The sequence below is a fragment of the Amblyraja radiata genome, chromosome 8 (assembly GCF_010909765.2).
Source record: "Amblyraja radiata isolate CabotCenter1 chromosome 8, sAmbRad1.1.pri, whole genome shotgun sequence".
NCBI classification, from domain to species: Eukaryota; Metazoa; Chordata; class Chondrichthyes; order Rajiformes; family Rajidae; genus Amblyraja; species Amblyraja radiata.
This window is the reverse complement of record NC_045963.1, coordinates 64959686-64979834: the sequence shown is the minus strand read 5'-3', so window position 1 is coordinate 64979834 and position 20149 is coordinate 64959686. Positions and strand designations below refer to the sequence as shown.

Here is a 20149-nt window from a genome sequence, read left to right as displayed (position 1 = left end):
TGGAGAGGGAGAAGGGTAGATCGAAGGTGTCAGTTTTATAGTTGAATAAAGGGAAATATGGGAGGAGGTGGCCAAAGTTGACTGGAAAGATATCCGAGCAGGGATGACAGTGGAACAACAATGGCAGGTATTTCTAGGAATAATACAGAAGGTGCAGGATCAGTTCATTCCCAGGAGGAAGAAAGATTTCAAGGGGAGGAAGGGGCAACCGTGGCTGACAGGGGACATCAGGGACAGTATATAAATTAAAGCGAAGAAGTTCAATGTAGCAAAGATGAGCGAGAAGCAAGAGGATTGGGTAATGTTTAATGAGCAACAGAAGATAACTAAAAAGACAATATGGGGAGAAAAGATGAGGTACGAAGGTAAGCTAGCCAAGAATATAAAGGAGGATAGTAAAAGCTTCTTTAGGTATGTGAAGAGGAAAAAATTAGTTAAGACCAAAGTTGGACCCTTGTAGACTGAAAAGGGTGAATTTATTATGGGGAGCAAGGAAATGGCAGATGAGTTGAACAGGTGCTTTGGATCCGTCTTCACTAAGGAGGACACAAACAATCTTCCTGATATAGTAGTGGCCAGAGGATCTGGGGTGACGGAGGAACTTAAGGAAATCCACATTATGCAGGAAATGGTGTTGGGTAGACTGATGGGACTGAAGGCTAATAAATCCCCAAGACCTGATGGTCTGCATCCCAGGGTACTTAAGGAAGTGGCTCTAGAAATTGTGGATGCATTGGTGATCATTTTCCAATGTTCTATAGACTCAGGATCAGTTCCTGTGGATTGGAGGGCAGCTAATGTTATCCCACTTTTTATGAAAGGCGGGAGAGAGAAAACAGGAAATTATAGACCAGTTAGCCTGACATTGGTGGTGAGGAAGATGCTGGAGTCAATTATAAAAGATGAAATAGCCGCACATTTGGATAGCAGTAACAGGATCGGTCCGAGTCAGCATGGATTTACGAAGGGAAAATAATGCTTGACTAATCTTCTGGAATTTTTTGAGGATGTAACTAGGAAAATGGACTGGGGAAAGCCAGTGGATGTAGTGTTCTGGACTTCCAGAAAGCCTTTGATGAGGTCCCACATAGGAGATTAGTGGACAATTTAGGGCACATGGTATTGTGGGTAGAGTGCTGAATTGGATAGAGAAGTGGTTGGCAGACAGGAAACAAAGAGTAGGGATTAACGGTTCCCTTTCAGAATGGCAGGCAGTGACTAGTGGGCTCGGTGCTGGGACCGCAGCTATTTACAATATACATCAATGATTTGGATGAAGGGATTCAAAGTAACATTAGCAAATTTGCAGATGACACAAAGCTGGGTGGCAGTGTGAACTGCGAGGAGGATGCTATGAGAATTCAGGTTGACTTGGACAGGTTGGGGGAGTGGGCAGATGTATGGCAGATGAATTTTAATGTGGATAAATGTGAGGTTATCCACTTTGGTATCAAAAACAGGAAGGCAGATTACTATCTAAATGGCGTTAAGTTGGGAAAAGGGGAAGTTCAATGGGATCTGGGGGTCCTTGTTCATCAGTCTATGAAAGTAAGCATGCAGGTACAGCAGGCAGTGAAGAAAGTGAATGGCATGTTGGCCTTTATAACAAGAGGAGTCGAGTAAAGGATCAAAGAGGTCCTGCAGTTGTACAGGGCCCTAGTGAGACCACACCTGGAGTATTGTGTGCAGTTTTGGTCCCCTAATATGAGGAAAGACTTTCTTGCTATTGAGGGAGTGCAGCGTAGGTTTACAAGGTTAATTCCTAGGATGCCGGGACTGTCATATGCTGAGAGAATGGAGCGGCTGGGCTTGTACACTCTGGAATTTAGAAGGATGAGAGGATATCTTATTGAAACATATAGATTGTTAAGGGTTTAGATATGCTAGAGGCAGGGAACATGTTCCCGATGTCAGGGGAGTCCGGAACCAGGGGCCACAGTTTAAGAATAAGGGGTAAGCCATTTAGAACGGAGACGAGGAAACACTTTTTCTCACAGAGAGTTGTGAGTCTGTGGAATTCTCTGCCTCAGACGGCGGTGGAGGCCGGTTCTCTGGATACTTTCAAGAGAGAGATAGATAGGGCTCTTAAAGATAGCGGAGTCAGGGGATATGGGGAGAAGGCAGGAACGGCATACTGATTGGGGATGATAAGCCATGATCACGTTGAATGGCGGTGCTGGCTCGAAGGGCCAAATAGCCTACTGCTGCACCTATTGTCTATTATCTATTCTCTACAACCCAAAACATTGTATGTCCATTTTCCTCCACAGATGCTACCGGACCTGCTGAGTTCCACCAGCTTTTTGTTTTTTTTCATTTAAATTGGTATAATTAGTTGGCTGTTAATAGATTCATCCAATCAGCCGCCACCTCTGCAGCCTGCAACATTTAATGATACCACCAGGGCGGCACAGTGGCACAGCGGTATAGTTGCTGGCCTTGCAGCATCGGAGACCCAGGTTCGATCCTGACTACGGGTGCTGTCTTTATGGAGTTTGCACATTCTTCCTGTGCCCACGTGGGTTTTCTCCAGGTGCTCTGGTCTCCTCCCACAATCTAAAGACATACAGATTTGAAGGTTCATTGGCGTCAGTAAAAGAAAATTGTAAATTGTCCCTGGTGTGTAGGATAGTGCTGGTGTACAGGGATCGCTGGATGGTGTGGACTCGGTGGGCTGAAGGGCCTGTTCAGTGCTGTATCTCTAAACTAAACTAAAATTAACCACCCGCACACTCCCAGTGTGCTTTGTGACCGAGTAACATTTCATAATGAGGATGCACTGATGGGCGCCCAGCCGTGTAGGGCAGTGATTGCTTGAACGCATCAGTAACCCAGCCACCTGGGTTCAACTCTCAGCGCTGCAGCTGTGGGATTTAAATTCAGTTCATAAACTAGTCTTCATAAACTTAAGACATAAACACCAGCTTCATGTCTTGAAACTCTGCCTATTAAAATTGCCTGGTTCACTCAATCTCCTCTTCCTTGATTGTGCTGTTGCCTCAAGACTCCTGCATCCTGGGTACTATCCTGTCCTCCAGTGCTGCCTTTGAGGAGTTTGCGTGCCCTGCACTAGTTGCTCCTGTTTCCTCCCACCAGCATAGCAAAGGACTATGAGGCTCTATAAGGATGGGTGTGCTGGCTCTGGAGAGGCTCCAATCAATTACAAGAATGATTCCAGGAATGAGTGGGTTAGCATATGATGAGCTTTTGACAGCACCGGGCCTCTGCTCGCTGGGGTTTAGAAGTTGAGGGGGGACCTCATTGAAACTTACGGAATAATGAAAGGCATAGATAGATAGAGTGGATGTGGAAAGGATGTTTCCACTGGTGGGAGAGTCTAGGACTAGAGGTCATAGCATTAGAATTAAAGGGTGCTCTTTTAGGGAGGAGGTGAGGAGGAACTTCTTTAGTCAGAGGGTAGTTAATCAGTGGAGCTCATTGCCACAGGGGGCTGTGGAGGCCAATTCAGTGGATATTTTTAAGGGAGAGATGGACCAATTATTGATTAAAACAGGTGTCAAGGATTATGGGGCGAAGGCAGGAAAATGCGACTAGGAGGCAGAGATCAGACATGATAGAGTGATGGAGTAGTCTCGTTGGGCTGAATGGCCTAATTCTACTATAACTAGTGAACGTGGAAAGGCGTCTCAGAGTGCATCGCGTCATCGCTACCAGCGATCGCCACACGGAGGCTTCTGTCTTGATCCCCAGCTTTAAGGTGAGAGGGGCGATGTTTAAAGGAGATGGGCGGGGCAATGTTTTTTTTACACAGAGGGTGGTGAGTGCCAGCTGAGGTTTGGTGGTTGAGGCAAATACAATTGTGGCATTTAAGAGGCATTTGAACATGCATATGGATATGAAAGGAATGGAGGGATATTGCTTATGTGCAGAGAGATAAGAGATGATCTTGGCATAATGTTTGGCATAGACATTGTGGGCTAAAGGGCTTGTTCTTGTGCTTTACTGTTCTATGTTCTATGCATGTATAAGCCTCTTAGGCACCACTATCATACCTGCTTCCACCACCACCCCTGGCAGCCTATTCCTGGCACTCATCAGCCGAAACACCAAAGCAAACTCAATGCTAGCATTTACTTCAAGAGGGCTTGTATACAAACAAGGATGTCATGTGGAGACTCTATAAGGTGCTGGCAGGCCGCATTTGGAATATTGTGAACAATTTTGGGCTCCATATCTGAGGATGGATGTGCTGGCTCTGGAGAGGGTCCAGAGGAGGTTTACAAGAATGAATCCATGAATGAGTAGGTTAAACTATGATGAGCATTTGTCGGCACTGGGCCTGTACTCGCTGAAGTTTAGAAGAATGAGGGGGACCCTCATTGAAACATACAGAGGCAGCATCTATGGAGCAAAGGAATAGGTGATGTTTCGGGTCAAGACGCTTCTTCAGATTGATGTCGGGGGGGGAAAAAGAAAGGATGGGGCTTGACAGTAGGCTGTGGGAGAGCTGGGATTGGGAGGGGAAGGAGGGAGAAAGCAAGGACTACCTGAAATTGGAGAAGCCAATATTCATACCGCTGGGGTGTAAACTACCCAAGCGAAATATGAGGTGCTGTTCCTCCAATTTGCGGTGGGCCTCACTCTGGCCATGGAGGAGGCACAGGACAGAAAGGTCGGATTCGGAATGGGAGAGGGAGTTGAAGTGCTGAGCCACCGGGAGATCAGGTTAGTTATTGCGAGCCCTCCCAGTTAGATCCTTCCTGCACCGTCGGAACCTCACTAGCAGCGCACGCTGCCCTCGGGACGGCTGCTAGTGTGGATTCGCAAAGAGAGTCTGGAGAGGTCTGCAAGGGTCTCCGAACAGCTTATTCGAATGGTTTATTCCGAACAGCTCCATCACAGAGGACTCTGTGATTTACAGACTGTTCCCAGGGATGCATTCAAAGACTGACATCGAGTGCTGCTGGAAGGTCATCAACTCGGTGAAGGACGCTCTTTGGTCTGCCCGAGCGCTGTTCACCGCCCAGCGGAGCGAGATGTCTGTCGGGGAATGTTGCCGACTGGCCCGCTGCAGACTGCAGGAGTACGTGCTGAGGGACGCACTGAAGCTCAGTTCAGCCAACGCCAAGGCTCGGTGAGGAAGGACCACAGTCTAGGTTCCTTTCGCTGCTGGACATGGGAGGCAGGATGTGGTGAAGATGCCCCTCAAAATAAGGGAAGAGATACCACGCCAGTAGGTCACATGAGTGGCAAGGGTTGGGGATAACGTTGTGAAATTTGAGCAATGTATGTAGACTGTATTGAATAATTTGTATAGCCTCTGAAAATGTCGGATGAATTTTTTGCACGGTTCATGTATTGTACATATTTATTACCGGAATAAAGTCTATTTTGAAATTTAAAAGAAGAACCAACCATATTTTTGTTTGGAAGTGGAAAGTAATAATAGAAATTGCATTCATTGCAATGTACAAAAAGAGTTGAGATACTGCATTGTAATTTTGCTGCATGACATTGTGGTATATATCATGTGTTGATTAGTGAGTATGTTTAGTTTGTGACTTTATTTGAAACAGAAATAATATGTGAATGCTTCATTGAGCATAATTCCGACAGGTAACTACACACTTTGTCCGAGCACATTATCGCACGCGTCATGCAAGCCGTCTTAAATGACCACCTTAAACTGTCATTTGGCAACCTAAAAAGCTGCCTAGATTGCTCAGCTAGCAACAGAGAAAAAAAGTTAAGTGAGAGCCCTGTTATTAGGAGAAGGCAGAAAAATGGGGTTAGGAGGAGGAGATAGATCAACCATGATTGATGGGCCGAATGGCTTAATTCTTTCCTATCACTTATGACCTTATGACTGTGGTTAAAGTTCATTTTATGAGCGGAGTAGACTTGATGGGCCGAATGGCCCAATTCTGCTCCTATAACTTATGACCTTCCACCAGATCTCCCGTCAGCGTCCAGGGGTTCCAGAGAGAACCAAGTTGGGGGGACTGAAGGAATTTTTTTTGCAGTGGGCAGTGTCTCTTTAAATCAGCAGCAGGACGAGGAAGTGAAACCGCACTGGAGTGCATCTCTGTGGGCCGCCCCTGTCAACAGGAAACGGGCTGTTCGAGAAGGGTGGTGGCAACAAAAAAATGGATCAGGGACAAAAGATACCTTGGTTGGAAGACGAGCTCTCCTGCCCAATATGTCAGGACATCTTCAAGGACCCTGTGTTCCCGCCGTGTCAGCACAACTTCTGCTGCGCTTGTCTGATGAGCTACTGGAAACAAAAGGGAGGCTGTGATTGCCCGGTTTGCCGGGAGACATATTCCAACAGCGATTTAAAATGGAACCGCACGCTGGCCAACATTGTCGACTCTTTCCTGAAGGAATCCAGCAAGGCTCGGGGGCCGGAGGACATGTGCGGGCAGCACAACGAGGAGCTGAAGCTCTTCTGCAAGGAGGACGAGGAGGTGCTGTGTGTCGTCTGCCTGCACTCGAAGAAGCATGAAAACCACAAGTGCCTACCTTTGGACGAGGCAGCGAAAGAATGCAAGGTGAGGGAACCGGAGCATCGAGGTGGGGCTTGGACGAGAGGGTGGGCGGTGTGGCAGGGTATGCGGGGGTTCCCAGGGGATGAGGGAGCGTTGGGATAGTATCCGGCAAGGCGATGGGCAGAACATCGACTATCCCAACGCACACAAAGGGCGGTGGGTGTATGGAACAAGCTGCCAGAGGGGGCAGGGACTATCCCCACATTTAATAAACAGTTAGACAGATACATGTATAGGACAGGTTTGGAGGTGTATGGACCAAACGCGGGGAAGTGGAACTAGTCTGGGACATATTGGTCGGTATAGGCAAGTTGGGCTGAAGGGCCTGTTTCCACACTCTATGACTCTTAACAGTCAGCTGAAAATCGATATAAAGGTTGAAAAAGCCACAAAGTGCTGGAGTAACTCAGGGGGTCAGGCAACATCTCTGGAGAACTTGGGCAGTGTCACTTTGGGTTGGGACCCTTCTTCAGACTGAAGTGTTGAATTCTAAGAAGGGACCTGACCTGAAACCTCACCTATTCATTTTTAGTTTAGTTTAGAGATTAGAGATACATTGTGAAAACAGACCCTTCGGCCCAACAAATCCATGCTGACCATCGATCACCCAATCACACACTAGCGCTACACACAAAATGCTGGAGTAACTCAGCGGGGCAGGCAGCTTCTCAGGAGGAATAGGAATGGGTGACATTATCCAGAAACACTGCATGTCCCGCTGAGTTACTCCAGCATTTTGTTTCTATCTTCGTTGTAAACCAACATCTGCAGTTTTTTCCTACACACTAATACTACACACTCCCTACGACCCAGGGCAAATGTTGTCCAGAGATGCTGCTTGGCCCGCTGAGTTATTCCTGTGCCTTTTTTGTTGTGGTAAACCAGCATCTGCAGTTCTTTGTGCCTCCAAGATTAAAAAGCAGGGATGAGCAGGCCATTCGGTAAGAGATGTGTGCACACACATGACACAGGAACCTAGCCCTGACCTAGTGAAATCCCCCCATCTCTTTGCCCCAGAGCTGAAACATCAGCAGAAGTGAACCACTGACTTTGCAACTGGGAGATTCCCTTCCAGAGCCTCGGGTCCTCAAGAGGGGGATTCTTTTGTTTTAAGTCGTTCGCTCACCCCTCCGCAATAGGATCTGAATTCCCAATCCAGGTACTAGAGGCCACCAGTCTGAAATTCCTGTCCTGCCTCTGCCACAGGGAAAGCACCTCAAGCCAATAGTCCTGTGCTCCATGGAAGACCCTGGCATCTGCCTGACTGAGTATCTGTGCAACCATTCGGCCCATCCAGACTGGAATACACCAAGAGTGGGCTGAGGGGCCTGTTTCCGTGCTGTATCTCTAACCTATACAACAAAACTAAACTAAACTTCTGAATGATCCTTCCATAAGCTAGCGTGCAGTCCTTATTCTCCAATCTTCCTCATTGCAGACATTGGACTATTCTCTGGTACTGTTACTCCACAATGCTGATAACTATATTTTAGCACTCTGTATCTTTCACTTTGCTCTACTTGTGCTTTAGTATAGCTTGATTGTATTCATGTAGAGTACTATCTGATTTGATCGGACAGCAAGCGAACAAAAGCATTTTGCTGTACCTCGATGCATGTGGCAATAATAAACTAAACCCCAGGCTCCTGCATGGTCAACATTGTGGCATGGTTCCACTGCCTCACTGTGCCAGAGACCAGGGTTCAATCTTGATCTCTGGTGTTATCAGTGTGGAGTTTGCACATTCTCCCTGAAGAAGGGTCTCGACCCGAAACGTCACCAATTCCTGCTATCCAGAGATGCTGCCTGTCCCGCTGAGTTACTATTTTGTGTCTATCTCCCTGTGACCACCTAGGTTTCGTTCCAAAATATATGTTGGTGTAGGATAGTGCTAGTGTATGGGTATTGCTGGTTGGCGCAGACACGGAGGGCAAAAGGGCCTGTTTCCACGCTGTATCTTTAAACTAAACTAAAATTTCTAATTCTCTCTGCGACATGCTCACTCTTGAGGGAAGGGGCCGCGACATCTCTCCAGACCCGCACTGCTGAAGGATCCTTATTGAAGGGTGGTTCTGACCGGGAACTGTGCCTGTCCATTCCCTTCACAGATGCTGCCTGACCCACTGAGTTCTTCCGGCACTTTGTTTATTTCACATGATTCCAGCAGCTGCAAACATTTGTCTCTTTACACAGCATTTGTGCACACATTTGTTAACAATTACTATCCTTATGATTTTCAGTTTCATCTGCATTGCTTGCAAGGCTGCAGAAGAGCATTGAAAGAAACAAGAGCAGGCCATTCACCCCTCCATTCTCTGCATGGAGCTGAGAGAATGGCGCAGCTGGGCTTGTACACTCTGGAGTTTAGAAGGATGAGAGGAGATCTCATTGAAACATATAAGATTGTTAAGGGCTTGGACACGCTAGAGGCAGGAAACATGTTCCCGATGTTGGGGGAGTCCAGAACCAGGGGCCACAGTTTAAGAATAAGTAGTAAGCCATTTAGAACGGAGATGAGGAAACACTTTTTCTCACAGAGAGTGGTGAGTCTGTGGAATTCTCTGCCTCAGAGGGCGGTGGAGGCAGGTTCTCTGGATGCTTTCAAGAGAGCTAGATAGGGCTCTTAAAAATAGCGGAGTCAGGGATATGGGGAGAAGGCAGGAACGGGGTACTGATTGGAGATGATCAGCCATGATCACATTGAATGGCGGTGCTGGCTCGAAGGGCCAAATGGCCTACTCCTGCACCTATTGTCTATTGTCTGCTGTCCATGGGGACGTAGCCCAAATCCCCATTTCCAAGCCCATTTTCCATTATCATTGACTCCCAATAGACCCCAACGATCTGCCAATCTCGGCCTTCAATGACTCCACTGTGTTTCTCCAGGCAAGTGTTCCAGAAGTTCATCCAGTCTGAGAGCAGAAACTTGTCACCTTGTCTGCCTGAAGTGGACAACCCCTTACAATACCCCTTAATTGACAGCCCAAATGGATAGATAGATAGATAGATATAATTTATTGCCACACAACCGGGGTTGGTGGAAATTTGGGTTGTCAGAGGCAATGAGGGGTGTATGGTATGCTTGCATTCAGTGTTATAGGCATGGAGGACAAGAATCAGAAAGTCATGATGCAGTTTTGTGAAACAGTGGTTGGGCCACATGTGGAGCATTGTGTGTAGCTCTGGTCGCCCCATTGCAGGAGGCCTTGGAGATGGTGCAGAAGAAGTTCACCAGGATGCTGCCTGAATTATATGGTATTAACTACAAGGATTGGTTGGGCAAATGTAGATTGTTTCCTCTAGAATGTCTTTAGGTAGAGGGGAGACCTGACAGGAATATATAAAATTCTGAGAGGTATAGATAGGGTAGACAGTCAGGACCATTTTCCAGCAAGAAAATGTCACAGACTAAATTACATTGCTTTCAGATCAGAGGGTGAAAGTCTAAAGGAAATTTGCGGGACAAGGTTTTTTTTGCACAGAGTGTGGCTGGTGTCTGGAACGCATTGCCAGGGGTGATGGTGGAAGCAGATACTATAGTGGCTTTTAGATGGGTGCACACATTTGCAATGAATGGAGGCAAATAGATCACTTGCAGGCAGAGGAGATTAATTTAATATGTGTGGAATTGACATTATGGGCCAAAGCGTCTGTTCCTGTGCTGTACTGTGCTCTGCAATTCTCTATAAATACCCTTGTTCAATATACCCCCCATGCAGTGTATTTGCACCCTGGGGAAAAAAGGTTCTGACTATCCATGATAAGTTTCTATCTCATAATTTTAGATACTTCTGTCAGGGCTCCACTCAATCTCAGACGTTCCAGAGAAAATAATCTACATTTGACCAGCCTATCCTGGGAGGTGGATTGTAAAAGCTGTTTGAATCATGGCCGTGTGGTTTGCACCCAGTCTGCAGTTCCAGGCACACCCACCCAGTCTCAACGGAGTACAAATGCCAAGAGTCAGACAAGGCATTGACTCTTAAAGGCACAGTCCACTTGGTTGTCATACAAGTCTGTTGTGGAGGAAAGCAGGCCGTGGGAGTGAGGTATGGGGAAGGGGGGGGGGGGGCTAAAGAGGCAGAGAGAGAGAGAGTGAGGAGGAAGTGAACGGTGTGCTCAAATAGTCTGGGGTGTGAAATATATATTTATATACATATAGAGAGAGAGTCAAGAGTGTTTTTATTGTCATATGTCCCAAACAATGAAATTCTTACTTGCGGCAGCACAGCAGAAAATGTAAACAAAAATGATACTGCTTGTCATCTACATCAATGATTTAGATGAGAATATACAGGGCGAGGTTAGCAAGTTTGCTGATGATACATAAGTGGGTGGTTTTGCAGATAGTGAAGATGGTTGTGAACAATTGCAGCAGGATCTGGATCGATTGGCCAGGTGGGCTGAGGAATGGTTGATTTAATTTAATACAGAGAAGTGTGAGGTGTTACATTTTGGGACCTCTAACAAGGGCAAGACCTGCACAGTGAATGGTAGGCCTTTGGGTAGTGGTGTAAAGCAGAGGGATCTAGGAGTGCAGGTGCATGGTTCCTTGAAGGTCAAGTCGCAGATAGATAAGGCTTTTGGCACATTTGCCTTCATCAGTCAGAGTATTGAGTATAGGAGGTCATGTTGCAGTTGTATATTACGTTGGTGAGACCGCATTTAGAATATTGTATTCAGTTCTGGGCACCATGTTATAGGAAAGATATTGTCAAGCTTGAAGGGGGTCAGATATGATTTACGAGGATGTTGCCAGGACTAGAGGGTATGAGCTATAAGGAGAGGTTGAGTAGGCTGGGTCTCTATTCCTTGGAAAGCAGGAGGATGAGGGGTGACCTTATAGAAATGTATAAAATCATGAGAGGAATAGATCAGGTAGATGAGCAGAGTCTCTTGCCCAGAGTAGGGGAATCGAGGACCAGAGGACATAGGTTCAGGGTGAAGGGGAAAGGATTTAATAGGAATCTTAGGGGTAACTTTTTCATACAAAGGGTGGTTGGTGTATGGAACAAGCTGCCAGAGGAGGTAGTTGAGGCTGTGACTATCCCACGTTTAAGATACAGTTAGACAGGTACATGGATAGGACAGGTTTGGAGGGATATGTACCAAGTGCAGGCAGGTACATATGTGCTCATTTTAAAGCACACATTAATTTATTGCACAAAGTTTCAGATTTGGACCCTTCTGAAGAAAAGTCCCGACCCAAAATTTCACCTGTCCTTTAACTATTTCTCCATCCTTTAACGACAGAGATGCTGCTTGACCCGCTGAGCTACTCCAGCACTTTGCGTCTATCTTTGGTATAAACCGGTATCTGTAGTTTTTTCCTACATATTAATCTCTTGCTCTGTCTTGATGTGCTATTGCTGAAACTAAATTCACCAACATAATTCTTTCAGGATGGACTGAAGGCATCGATCAAAACTCTGAACTCCAAGATGGAGAAATTCCTTGGGATCAGGAATGAGAATGACCTGTCTTTAAACCATATGAAGGTGAGCTCTAGAACGTGGGACCGGCCATTATTTGGTGATCAGCTGTACCACAAATATGAACACTTTGTGTATGTGTGTGTGTGCGTTTGAATTGTCTTTGTCCCCATATTTGGATTATAAACAATTCCACATTGAAAAATATGGTAGAAATGCGTAACTTTTTACAGCGCCAGAGACATGGGGTCATTCCTGACTATGGCTCTTTCTTTATAGAGTTTTTACGTTCTCCCTGTGACTGTGGGTTTTCTCCAGGTGCTCCGGTTAACTCCCACGCTCCAAAGACATACAGGTTTGCAGGCTAATTGGCTTCGGTAAAATTGTAAATTGTCTCTAGTGTGTAGGATAGTGCTAGTGTACGGGGTGATTGCTGGTCGGTGTGGACTCGGTGTGCCAAAGTGCCTGTTTCTGTGCAGTATCTCTAAAGTCCATCTGCCTTCCTTGGTCCACTTTCCCAGTTCAGTTTAGAGATACAGTGTGGAAACAGACCCGTCGGCCCACCGAGCCCGTGCTGACCAGTGATCACCCATACACTAGTGCTATCATGCAATTTACAGAAGCCAATTAACCCACAAACCTACATGTCTTTGGAATGTTAAGGAAACTGTAGCACCTGGAGAAAATGCCTCACAGAGATCACATGGAGAACGTATGATCTCCAGACAGACAGCGCCCATAGTCAGGTCTGAAGAAGGGTCTTGACACAAAACGTCACCTATTCCTTTTCTCCAGAGATGCTGCCTGACCCACTGAGTTACTCTGGCATTTTGTGTCTAGCACCCATAGTCAGGATCGAACCTGGATCTCCGGCACTTTAAGGCAGTAACTCTACCACTGCACCACTAGATGTAGTTAGTCTGGATCCTGTTGTAATCTTAGATAATCTTCTTCATCGTTCATTACACCACCAATTTTGATGCCATCTGCAAACTTACTAACTATGTCCTCATCCAAATCGTCAAACAACAGAGGACCCAACACCGATCCCAGTGGCATTCCGCTAGTCATAGACCTCCAATCTAAACAAAAACCCTCACTTCTTCCACCAAGCCAACTTTGTATCCAAGATGTGAATTTAAATTTCCAGCATCTGCATTTTTTATTTTAAATTTGAGTTTCAAATAATAATATCTCACTTCTGTTTGTTCTAGAGTCAGGCTTCGAGAACTAAAAAACAAATCAGACAGGAGTTTCAGAAACTTCACGGCTTCCTTCACACCGAGGAGGAGACTCTGATGGACAGTCTTCGAAAGGAGGAAAGGAACCATATTCAGTCAATGCAGCAGAAGGTTAAGATAATCTCTGATGAGATTTCCATGCTGAAAGCCAACATTCAGGCTCTTGAGAGCCAACTCAGCCAACAAGATCCTGCACTCTTCCTTCTGGTGAGTGAGAGGTGGTCAGAGGATATTATTGCAATAAGGCGTTGATAGATAAAACCATCGGAAAGAATTGAGCAGTAGTGTTGTAGGAGAAGGGCAAATGGGTCATGGATTTTGTCCACCCTCTCCTTGATCCCACATTCATCCCTTTCTCCAAAGCCCCTTTATCTCCAGCATTCGCCTCGCTCGCACTAACGTAGGGCGTTAGCTCCCGCCATCTTCTCAGGAAAGGTTTTCCAGATCCAAACGAAACCCATCCCATCTCCCATCGCCCCCAACTCCGGATCTTGGGCCTCTGGATACTGGTCCAATCTAAAGAGAGCAGCTTTCCGATGCTGACATTGCAATGTCTTTCAAGACACTGACGTCATCCATTAACTTTTAGAGATGCAGGTGTATCCTATCCTACATATTAGGGACACATTAACAGAAGCCAATTAACATACAAACTTGCACATCTTTGGAAATGTGGGTGGAAACCGGAGCACCTGGAGAAAACCCACACGGTTCAAAGAGACAAAGTGCAAACTCCACACAGACAGCACCCGAGGTCAGGATCAAACCTGGGTCTCTGGCATTGTGAGGCAGCAACTTTACCGTTGCATCACTGTGCCACCCACTGTACAGCCTATTTTATACATTTTGGAAACACACAAGCTGATTTCCCCATCATCAATACCTACATAACACTGAATCTCCTCAAAGTGCCTCAGCAAAGTGTTAGCCTGGGAAAATGTGCATCGTTTGTTGAATGAACTTTTAACGGCATCTCAATTAAATCTTTTGGTTTTTTTCTTCCAGAATCTTCCAGAAACTAGAAAAAGGTATGAACACCACTCTCTTGATGAACATCACCTAATTCTCTGCCTTAGTTGGCATGGGGCGCAGCGGTAGAGCTGCTGCCTTATGCCCCTGTCCCACTTAGGAAACCTGAACGGAAACCTCTGGAGACTTTGCGCCCCACCCAAGGTTTCCGTGCGGTTCCCGGAAGTTTTTGTCAGTCTCCCTACTTGCTTCCACTACCTGCAACCTCCAGGATCTGCACGGAAACCTTGGGTGGGGCGCAAAGTCTACAGAGATTTCCGTTCAGGTTTCCTAAGTGGGACAGGGTCATTACAGTGCCAGAGACCAGGCTTTGATTCTGACTATGGGTGCTGTCTGTGCAGAGTTTGTATGTTGTCCCTGTGACTGTGGGTTTTGTCCAGGTGCTCCGGTTTCCTCCTAAACTCTAAAGAGGTATAGGTTTGTAGGTTAATTGGCATTGGTAAAATTGTAAATTGTCCCTAGTGTGCAGAATAGTGCTAGTGTACGGGGACCGCTGGTTGGCGTGAGCTGAAGGGCCTGTTTCCGTGCTGTATCTCTAAAGTCTAGTTCTAGAGTCATACAGCACGGAAATAGGCCCTTTATCTCAACTCGTTCACGACAATCATTTTGTCCACCTGAGCTGGTCTCAGTTGCCGGCATTTGGCAAAATCCCTCAAACCTTTCCAGTACATGAAATGTCCAAGTGTAACTCTGCCCACACTGACCACATCCTCTTAACCCTATGCCCTCTAGTTTAAGACTCCCTTACACTGAGGAACTGACCATCACCTCTTCATCTATGGTACACAAAATTGCTGGGGAAACTCAGCGGGTGCAGCAGCATCTATGGAGCGAAGGAAATAGGCGACGTTTCGGCCCGAAACGTCGCCTATTTCCTTCGCTCCATAGATGCTGCTGCACCCGCTGAGTTTCCCCAGCAATTTTGTGTACCTTCGATATTCCAGCATCTGCAGTTCCTTTTTGAACACCTCTTCATCTATGCCGCTCATGATATTACAAATTTCTATAAGATTAGCCCGTGGCCTCTTTTGATTAAAGGAAAACAGTTACAGACTATCCAGTTTCCTAGTACTCAATCCCAGCTACTGTATGTCCTTTTGAATTAGCAGCCTTTCCAGTTTACTTTTACATAGAGTATGGTGACCAGACCTGCGCTCAATACTCCAAGTGCAGTCTCGCCAACACCGTCCTACTCTAAATTATGTCCCAACTCCTGTACTCATTGCCTGACCGATGACAAGCATACCAAACACCTTCTTCACCACCTGTGTTGTCACTGTCAGGGGACTATGTAAACATAGAAACATAGAAAAGTGGTGCAGGAGTAGGCCGTTCGGCCCTTCGAGCCTGCACCGCCATTCAACATGATCATGGCTGATCATCCAACTCAGTATCCCGTACCTGCCTTCTCTCCATACCCTCTGATCCCCTTAGCCACAAGGGCCACATCTAACTCCCTCTTAAATATAGCCAATGAACTGGCCTCAACTACCTTCTGTGGCAGAGAATTCCAGAGATTCACCACTCTCTGTGTAAAAAATGATTTTCTCATCTCGGTCCTAAAAGACTTCCCTCTTATCCTTAAACTATAACCCCTAGTTCTGGACTTCCCCAACATCGGGAATAATCTTCCTGCATCTAGCCTGTCCAACCCCTTAAGAATTTTGTAAGTTTCTATAAGATCCACCCTCAATCTTCTAAATTCTAGCGTGTACAAGCCGAGTCTATCCAGTCTTTCTTCATATGAAAGTCCTGACATCCCAGGAATCAGTCTGGTGAACCTTCTCTGTACTTGTTATGCTTGGTCTCAGCAACACTCTCCAGTGTCCTGTCATTCATTGTCTATGTCCTAGCCTGGTTTATCTTCCTAAATACATCACCATGCACTTGTCTGAGTTAATTTGCATCTGCCATTCCATTTCCTACTTTCCCAGCTCATTATACCTGGATCCTGTTGTAACCGTAAACACTCCTGTCCACTGTCCATTGTACTATCAATGTTGATGACATCTACAAATTTACTAATTACGCACCTACCTTCTCATTCAAATAGTTAATATATATGACAAACGGTATTGTCCTGCACTGATACCTTGGGCACATCATCTCCACTCCCACCCTCTAATTTAATTGTGGATTTGTTGCAAGAGTACAATGGGGCTTTCTGTATCAGTGTTTTATCTTTCAGAGACTCGTGCACATGAACATCAAGATTCCTCTTGACACTTTCAATTGCTTGCCTTAAAAAAAAAAAAAACCTTTCTTCTATCAATAACCTCAATTCTTTCTATCAAAGTAAATGAGCACAATTTTTCCACATTATGCTCCATATGCCCCGTCCTCGCCCATTTATAATGCCTCTCTAGATCATCCTGAAGCCTCCCTTCATCGTGGCGCAGCGGTAGAGTTGCTGCCTAACAGCGCCAGAGACCCGGGTTTGATCCTGACTACGGGTGCTGTCTATACGGAGTTGTATGTTCCCCCTGTGACAGCGCAGGTTTTCTCTGGGTGCTCCGGTTTTCTCTCACACCACAAAGACGTGCAAGTTTGTAGGTTAATTTGACCGGTAAAAATGGTAAATTGCCCCTAGTGTGTAGGATAGTGCTAGTGTTTCGCTGGTTGACACAGACTTGGTGGGGCGAAGGGCCTATTTCATGCTGTATCTCTAAAAGTCTACGAAAAAGTCTAAACCTTCTTCACCACCTGCACTGCCACCCGCTTTGTATCTCTGATGCATCGCACTCCATTTTCTCATCCAAATTCCAAGTCCTTCTATCGGTCTTGTTTCTGTTCTTTGTACGACAGTCTCACACTTTAACTGATGCTCAGACCCTGTAGCGTTCTGTAGACTGCTCGCTAAATCCAGATCTTGTTATCTCTCTGACATTCCCTCTCATCCCAGAGCCAACTGCACTCTGCAAGATCCTGAGCCGGTCTCCGCAATGATTGATGTGGGACGTTATGTCGGTTCCTTACAATACCGAGTCTGGAAGAAAATGCTGAACATTATCAACACAGGTTTGTACGCATCACCGATGCAAAAAGTTTGGAGTTTGCCCTCTGTCAGTGCATTAAATCCGTGCTGTGGCAAACATTTCCTTTTTATTTCCTTTCGGATGCTGAAAAACTTTGACAATGGGTGAAAATCAGTTTACAAAATCGCTGTGGTCTTGCGTAGTGAGACCATGAACAAACTCCAGTGGTGGAATAAAGACATTTAGGTGTATATGAGGACAGATATGAGTGAGGAGGGAAGGGATGGGATTGCTTTGCCAGTAGATATCGTGGAGCCAAAGGATCCTTCCGTGTCACAGTAGTGGAGATGGGTGCGGCACAGTGGTGTTGCAATACAGAGCCTGAGGTGTAGGTTCAATCATGATTACGGGTGTTATCTGTATGGAGTCTGTACTTTCTCCCCGTGACTATGTGGGTTTTCCCAGGGTGCTCCGGTTTCCTCCTACATCCAATGATTTATAGGTTTGTAGGTTAATTGGTTTCGGTAAAAATGTTTCATTTTCCCTAGTGTGTAGGATAATGCTAGTCGGCTGGTCGGTGCAGACTCGAGGGGGGGGCGAGGGGGGCAGGGTGCGAGGGCTGCAGCCAATTACCGAAACCAATTAACCTGCAAATCTGTACGTCTTTGGAGTGTGGCCCTCCAGAGTGAGTCTGGCTCTGTAAGTCTGCAACAATACCACTGAGCCACCATGCCGCCCAGCAGATGAAAATCCTGCCCACTCAACCATCGGTTAGGATACTGAGGGCACTTCATCTCCCAGAGCTGATTACTGCCACTGTGTGTACAAACAAACTGGGGTCAGACTGTACTTTAGTTCAGTTTATTGCAGAAAAGCTTGTGTTGCATGCTAAACCAGTCAACGGAAAGACTATACATGATGACAATCGATTAAGGGAATAACGTTTAGTGCAAGATAAAATCTAGTAAAGTCCGATTAGAGATAGTCCGAGGGTCTCCAATGAGCAGTTCAGGAATAATCTTTTGTAGATAGGACTGTTCTGCCTGATAACAGCTGAGAAGAAACTGTCCTTGAATCTGGAGGTGTGCATTTTCACACTTCTACGCCTCTTGCCTGCTGGGAGAGGGGAGAAGAGGGAGTGACCGGGGTGTAATTGGTTCTTGATTATGCTGCTGGCCTTGCTGAGGCCGTGTGCGCTATAAATGGAGTCAATAGAAGGGAGGTTGGTTTGTGTGATGGTCTGGGATGCCTCCACAATACTCTGCAATTTCTTGTTGAGCTCCGTGTGCCAGGGGGAGGTGCAGACGAAGTATTCACAGCCGTCCATCAACCCAATAGCCCAGAATCCGTTCTCTGGGTCCTCCTTGATGACTCCTTTCTCTCTGGCATATTCCGTGGCCAATCCCAAACACCAGCCAGTCAGGCCCTTCACATCCACATCCCATTGATGCCTTCCCAAGGCATGCTTTTCCCAAACCATGCTGTGATGCATCCCCATAAAATGCTTTCTATGGTGCACCAGTAGATGTTGGCAAGAGTTGATGGGGACATGCCGAACATCCAAAGCTTTTGAAGGAAGGAGGGGTGTTGGTGTGCTTTCTTGGTCATTGCTTCAATATGGGTTGGACAAGTTGCTGGTGATATTTACTCCGAGAATCTTTCAACCATCTCTACTTCAGCGCTGCATATGTGTACCGCTTCGCTTTGTATGTATTGTATAGCAAACCACTCCTGCTTACTTTACCTTGTTGTCCCACCCCCCCCCCCCCCCTCACTACAGCCCCTGTGACCCTGGATCCGAACACAGCCGCGCCCTGGCTCCACCTTTCCGAGGATCTGACGGTTATGGGCTACCGTCTATCCAAGCTGCAGCTACCGGATAACCCAGAGAGGTTTGACTCCTGCGTCTCAGTGCTGGGCTCGGAAGGATTCTCCTCGGGAAGGCATCACTGGGACGTGGATGTGAAGGGCCAGACTGGCTGGTGTTTGGGAGTGGCCAAGGCATCTGCCAGAAGGAAAGGAATCATCAAGGTGGACCCGGAGAACGGCTTCTGGGCCATTGGGTTGATGGACGGCTGTGAATACTACGCCTGCACCTCCCCCTGGCGCACGGAGCTCAGCGTCAGTCCCCAGATCATCCGCGTCGACCTGGACTGCAAGGCTGGCAAGGTGTCCTTTTATAACGTTGAAAACATGAGCCTTCTTTACAGCTTCACGGACACCTTTACCGAGAAGGTCTATCCCTACTTCTGCCCTTGCCTGGTCCCAGCCAACACTAACCTCTCGGCTATGAAAATCTGCCCCCTCAAAGTGGCTCTGCAGAATTAATAGTGCACTGTTAACATCTTGAATCTGAAATTGGGCTGAGATTAAGCACACAGTGTGTGCAACTCCAGATAATGTTGCGATGCCCTTATGCCAAAACCCCCTGGAGGGTTATTCATTGTTGAGTTTCCCATCACTGCTCACTCAAGAACCAAAGCTTGGTGAAATAATTCAGGGTGTTACAGCCTGATGCTGTACCTGGAGTTGATGGTTTTTGCAGTGATGTTACTGTGCCACCAGCTAACATTCTGCAGCTGCAGAGACCCCAAGTTCGATTCTCACTGTCACAAATGTACATCAATTCATTATTAGTATCTGGAGTTTTTTTTTTAAAAGCCAGTCTGTAAAACGGGAAGATAACTGGCTTTGGTGAAATTAATCTTTAGACACCAGAGCGCATAAATAAGCCCTTCAGCCCACTGAGTCCACACTGACCAGCGATCACTCCTACACTAGCACTATCCCACATACTGGGAACAATTTTACCAAAGCCAATTAACCTACAAACCTGAACGTTTTTTTGTACTGCAGGAGGAAACCGGAGCACCCGGAGTAAACCCACCCAGTCACGGGAGAACATGCAAACTCCGTAAAGACAGGGTCAAACCCGGGACTCTGGGGCTGTAAGGCAGCAACTC

At 46.5% G+C, this 20149-nt stretch overlaps 1 protein-coding gene across 1 annotated transcript; it reads left to right on the top strand.

The window, feature by feature from the left end:
- Positions 1-6025: 6025 nt before the first annotated feature.
- On the top strand, positions 6026-19835 carry trim35 (tripartite motif containing 35). Its single transcript, XM_033026101.1, has 6 exons — positions 6026-6512; positions 11912-12007; positions 13156-13389; positions 14188-14210; positions 17114-17229; positions 18967-19835. Exons 1-6 carry the CDS (start codon positions 6108-6110, stop codon positions 19512-19514), a joined length of 1422 nt encoding a protein of 473 aa, XP_032881992.1. The 5' UTR covers positions 6026-6107; the 3' UTR covers positions 19515-19835.
- Positions 19836-20149: the final 314 nt, after the last annotated feature.